The following is a 6,000-nucleotide window of genomic DNA, read 5'->3' on the forward strand; positions in this document are numbered from 1 at the left end:
CAGGTAGTAAGTGACAGAGTGAAGACTGGTACTCAAGGGGTCTCTGGGCTCTGGAACCTGAGTTCTTAACCATCCACTCTACAGGGTGGCGAGATGACCTGGGCCAAGCACTCAGTCAGGCTCTGGGCAGGGCAATGTGGGGCAGTGGCTACCAGCGTTACCCAACACTGCCTTAGGTTAGTTATCATAAAGTGAGCTCATCTGGCTCCAGAGAACAATTCTAGAGTGATAGGGACAGTGGGGTGACCACTGGAGGGACGGAAGAGTACTGGAGACCCAGTCTGAGCTGATGCATCATTCAGGCCCTAAAACCTCCAATACACTCCTCTGAGAGGACTTCAAGAGCGCTTGTTATTCAGGCATCCACCACTGCCAGCCACTCCCAGCCACGGTTAAGGGTGACGTTGGTCAACCAAACACTGCCCCTAGGCGAAGGAGCTGCCATCTGGTTGCAATCCTTTTTAAGACACAGGGTCTCACTCCATTGACCAGGCTGGACTGCAGTGGCATGATCATAGCTCACTGCAGCCTCAAACCCTTGGGCTCAAGAGAACCTCTTGTCTCAGCCTTCTGAATACCTAGGACTCCAGGCACATGTCACCATGCCCGGCTAATTTTTTTTATTTTTGTAAAGACGCAGTCTTGCTATGTTGCACAGGCTGCTCTTGAACTCCTGGCCTCAAGTGATCCTCGCACCTCAGCCTCCCAAAGTGCTGGCATAGGCATGAGCCACCACACCCGGCCAGTTACAATCCCTTTTGTGCACACTTTCAAAATAGGCTTGTTATTTCTATAATAATGACATGTACTCATGGTACAAAATTCAAATAATATACAAAAGTACAATGAAAGTTAAAAAAAAGTACTCCAATTCCTATCACTCATAGAGAGGAATGATTAGTATTTTGGTACAAATCCTATCCTATGGCCTTCTATGCATTTATCATACATGTATGGAGGAATACGATTGTGTCTAAATGGGATCACATGAGACATACATGTATTTGTCCATCATCTGTTTTTTCCTTCTCAAAAAGCGTTAGAGATGTTTTTACTAAGTCACTAAATACACGAGTGACCTGAAGTGGAGTCCCCTCCTCCAGGAAGCTTTCCTGACTCCTCCCCGGTCAGGCTAGAGATCTTTGTTCTCCCACAGTCCCTGGGGCTCACCTCATCATAGCACTGATGTCACTGAGCCAAAGCAGCCTGCTGACCTATCAGCCCCCTGCCTGCCCAGAGGCAGCTGGCTCCATGAGGACAGGGGCTGAGATATCACCTTTTTCTCAAAATTCCCAGCATCACTGAGTGCTTGCTAAATGCATGCGTGAATGCATGAGGTGGAGCTGTGGTTCTCAAGGTGTGGGCCTCAGACCAGCAGCATGGGTGTCACCTGAGGGCTTGCTGGATGTGTGAATTCTTGGGTCCTGCCTCCATGCACTGAATCAGATGCTCTGGGGACGGGCCCAGGAAGCTGTTATAACAAGCTCTCAGGTGATTCGTATGCACATGAAAGTGTGTGAATCAGTGAGGAAGAAGACCAAAGGCATCACAAGGTGAAGAGGGACGGTCTTTGAACTCCAGTGTCGAGTGAAAGATCAAACAACATCACACTCGACAGGCAAGTAAGGGTGAGACTCCCGCCCACTCACTGTGATCCGGGATGTGTCGATGAAGCTCTTGTTGAAATGCTTCAGTGCCTTTTGGGCCTCTTCCTCGGACTTGAAGCCAATAAAGCCAAACTTGCGGAACTTGCCATCTTTGGTGAACTTCAGACTGCAGTCTGTCAGCGTGCCGAAGGCGGCAAACAGCTGCCTGAAACGCTCCTCCTTCATCTAGGACAGAGGCAGAGGAATAAGAGACAAACTGGAAAGTCCCCAGAGCAAGGGGACAAAATGGGCTGGAAACCCGAGGTCATGAGATTCTCTAAGGGTGGCCTTAGATGAAGAGGGGCAGAGTGTGCTTTTCTAGCTACAATAGCTTCCAGCTGTGACTCTAGCACGAGTTGTGTGGCCTTGAAAAAGTCCCTTAACCACTCACTGATGTGGAAATCATGACTCATAATGGCTGCAGATGACATCTTCCTACCCTATGGGGCTCCTATGAGGATAAGACCAATTACAGAAGTAGTATTATGTCTGCTACATAGTAGATACCTAATAAATACTTGTCGGAATAAATGAATGAATGAACAGGCAGGGTAAGCTATATATATCTTTGTCAATGAAGCCTCCCACAAAAAGATGCCCACATCCTAATCCCTGGAACCTGTGGATATGTTACCTTACATGGCAAAAGGGACTTGGCAGGTGTGGCTGATGTGGAGATGGGGAGATGACCTGGATTATGCAGCCAGGCCCAATGTCACCTCATGGGTCCTTACGAGAGGGAGGCAGGAAGATGAGAAAAGATGGAAACAGAGGAGATTGGAAGATGTTATCCTACTGGCTCCAAAAATGGAGTATATAACCATGAGCTAAGGAAGGCCGGTGCTTCTAGAAGCTGAAAAAAGGCAAAGGGACAGATGCTCCTATAGAGCTTCCCAGAAGGACTGCAGCCCTGATAAAGCCTTGATTTTAGGATTTCTGACCTGCAAAACTGTAAGATAACAAATTTGGATTGTTTAAGCCACTAAGTTTGTGCGAATTTGCTATAGCTGCATTAAAAAACTAACACACTAATATTATAATTTGGTCAAGAAGCCCCACACTATGGAAAACAGGCTCCTGGCTTCTCACCATCTTCACTGCAGCCAGGCTACCCTCACAACTCAGTTTTCTAAGCAGATACTGGGAGATTAGTGTGTGTGGTAGTGGAGTTGAGGGGACATTCAGGGCCCACCAACAGCCAAAACAAGTTTGAAAATGCAAGAAGCTAGAGGCCTTGGCAGTCCAACTAGAAGATGACATTTTCTGAGGTAGCTTCTTACTAACTGATCTCATCAAAATCTCAGTCACACTGTGAGTTAGGAATTTTTATCCACATTTTATAGAGGAGAAAATGAAACTCATAAGGGATAAATGATCTGCCCAAGGCCTACAGAATCAAGCTTTGTGACTCAGTTCAGAAATATAGAAGACAGTGAATTCAAGTCCTCAGTGCCTGGGAGAGACCAGGCTCAAGTCTGAATCCATCATTCCTTTGTCAAAAACCTTTTGGTGACTTTCTGGCACCAAAGTCTCAAGGACAAGCATCTAAAGGAAAACAGGCAATTCTTCAAGATCTGCCCCGACCAACCTCTTCAGCACCACATTTGCCAAACTCCTCACAGCCTTCTCACCTCTGAGGTTTTACTTTGGTTGTTCCCTCTGGGTGACATTTCCCAAGACAGGCCCTGGCTAACTCCTCATTCTCAGTTCAATCATCTCCTATTCCAAGAGGCCTTTCTTAGATGCCTTAGGTAGACGAGATAACCAACCCTCACTGTGCTCCCATAGCACCCTGTTCATATTTCAATGATGCACCTTGCATCATAATGATCTGGTGCCTCTCTTTCCTGCTAGCCTGCAAGTTCCATTAAAAATAAGGACCCAGGTTTATCCACCTCTATCTACAGTGTCGGCGATATCACAAGTACTCACTACTAAATATTTGTTGAAAAATAATTAAGACTAGTGCAGACAATCATGCTAAGAGAGAGTCAGGTGTAGCGGTGTGGAATGCAAATTCTAGAAAAAGATTGCTCAATTCAGTCCCTGCTCTATAAATTATACCAGTGTGTGAGCTCAGGCAAATCCCTGTACCTCTCTGTATCTTGGTTTCTTTACCTTTAAAATGGACGTAAAAATAAAACTTACCTCATAGGGATGAGGTGAGGATTAAATGTTACTTTACCTAAAGCACCTGGAACAGTGCCGGGCACACAGTAAACTATCCAAGCGTCAGCTGCAACTGCCCTTGTTTTTGTTATTCCTTCATTCATGAGATAAGACAAACAATAAGAGAGTCAACTACACTGTGAAGTGCAACAAAGCTGAATTTGGGAAGAAAAGGAAGTGCAGCCATGTAAAATAGATATTTTTAAGTATACTGCTCAGAGATGATGACAGGAGAATTAAAAACAAAAATATTACAAACACTGGAGGGGAGGAACAGATGATCTAAATTCCTTATTTTTCATAGTTGAGGCCTAGCAGATAGTCACTGGGGCAGGCAGGTCAAAAGGAGAAAGGTACACTCCTTGAATATACAGCGATACATGTGAGGAGTCCCAAAAACAAATCAATGAAGACAGTTCCTCCTGGACAGAGAGGGAAGGTAGGACAGAGCAAAGACTTTGCTACTCATGATATACACTACTATACTGCTTGAATTTTGAAAACCGTGTGTTACAAAGTTCCTTTGTCCCACCTGACAAAGGGGGGAAAAAAAGGAAAGGAAAAAACTCACAACATTAAAACAGAAATGGGGGCCAGGTGCAGTGGCTTAGGCCTGTAATCCCAGCACTTTGAGAGGCCGAGGCGGTGGATCACCTGAGGTCAGGAGTTCGAGACCAGTTTGGCCAACATGGCGAAACCCCATGTCTCTACTAAAAATACAAAAATTAGTTGGGCGTAGTAGCGCATGCCTGTAGTCCCAGCTACTTGGGAGGCTGAGGCAGGAGAATCGCTTGAACCCGGAAGGCAAAGGTTGCAGTGACTGGAGACTGCCGAGATTGCGCCACCGCACTCCAGCCTGGGCGACAGAGCCAGACTCCATTTCAAAACAAAACAAAAACCATGAGAGAGAGAGAGAGAAAAAAAAGGATATAAGACAAACAATGATAAGAGAATCAACTACACAGTGAAGCACAACAAAGCTGAATTTGGGAGGGAAACGAAGTGCAGCTACGCTAAAAATCCTCATCCCACAAAGCGAGGCATCAAGAGACACTGTCTAACCTGATGGATGGATCAGTAATCCATTAAAAAAAAAAAAAAAAAAACAGCGACAAAGAGAAAAAAGGATGATCCATTCGAGCTCACCGCATCTAATCATCTAGTATTAGGTACATTCACCTATTTTGCCTACCATGTGTCGAGTTCTGTGCCGGGCTCTAGCGAAACAAAAAAAGTATGGCTGGGTCACCACTCCCCACTTATACTAGATAAATGCTGTAAAGCCCTTTACCCACTCCGTATTCCCACTTGCCCTAAGGATGGGAGTGGGAATTGGAACGCAGGTCTGCAGATTCATATTCCCCATGTCTTCCCCAACACTCTCCAGACTGGGAGAGGAATATAAATACAGTGTTGGACAATGTCCCAGGTCAACAACTAAAAAACAGTGATCGAATGAAAGAGGTTGTGGGAGCAGGGCATTCGCCACAAGGTGGGAGTTGTCACCTCCCCGGGAAGAGCTGAGTTAGGAGTCAGGTACCAAACAACCGCTTGTGAAACCGTAAGCAGCCACTATTCCTCTTTCCCCGGGATCAAATGGGGATAAGCCCAGGATCCCGCCCTTTTTGAGTTCGGAATTGGCCCGGAGTCCTGCCCCAGAGCAAAAAATGTTCCATTACCTCCAGGCATCTCTTCCCTACCTCACAGCTCCTGGCTGGTCGCATTTCAGATTCCCAACTCCTGCCTCTGCACTCACCCCATTCGGGAGATTCTTCACGATCAGTCGCGACATGGCGCAGGGTTCCCGCTGTTTTGATTCCAACACGACTGTACAGCGTCTTCCACCAACAACTTTCACGCTACCGCTCTGGGCGCCGCCATCTTTGCCGAGCCGGAACACAGTCATGTGGCTGAGACCTCGGCCTGATCTGTCCGGAAGTAGGGGTGGCTAAATCAAAGTCACACCCCACAAGGGGTGGGCCTGGGCGCTTGCATTTTGCACAGGCGCAGGGTCTTGGGCGGATTCTGGAGACGCCAATACAGCGGCGAAGGCAGCAGGGGGCGCCGGTCGCTAATGTGCGCCGGGTCTGGTCGGTGTTAAGGGTGGCGCCAACAGGGCAGTAGCGTTCTCGCCTTTTCCTACTTTATTTTTATTATTGAGCCCTAGGACTGCCCTGAGAACGGG

The 6,000-nt window shown here is 47.0% G+C and overlaps 1 protein-coding gene across 1 annotated transcript in view; it reads right to left on the reverse strand.

Annotated features, from left to right (window-relative positions):
- The window catches only part of RBM19 (RNA binding motif protein 19), a 143,374-nt gene extending 137,626 nt beyond the window's left edge, over positions 1–5,748 (reverse strand). The window contains exons 1-2 of the mRNA XM_017847347.1: positions 5,572–5,748; positions 1,650–1,832 (exon numbers count right to left, since the gene is read on the reverse strand). Coding sequence (XP_017702836.1) covers positions 1,650–1,832; positions 5,572–5,721 — 333 coding nt within the window. The 5' untranslated portion in view covers positions 5,722–5,748. The remainder of the gene's footprint in view (positions 1–1,649; positions 1,833–5,571) is intronic.
- Between the last annotated feature and the right edge of the window lie 252 nt (positions 5,749–6,000).

The sequence above is a fragment of the Rhinopithecus bieti genome, unplaced genomic scaffold (assembly GCF_001698545.2).
Source record: "Rhinopithecus bieti isolate Rb0 unplaced genomic scaffold, ASM169854v2 scaffold_26532, whole genome shotgun sequence".
Taxonomy (NCBI): Eukaryota; Metazoa; Chordata; class Mammalia; order Primates; family Cercopithecidae; genus Rhinopithecus; species Rhinopithecus bieti.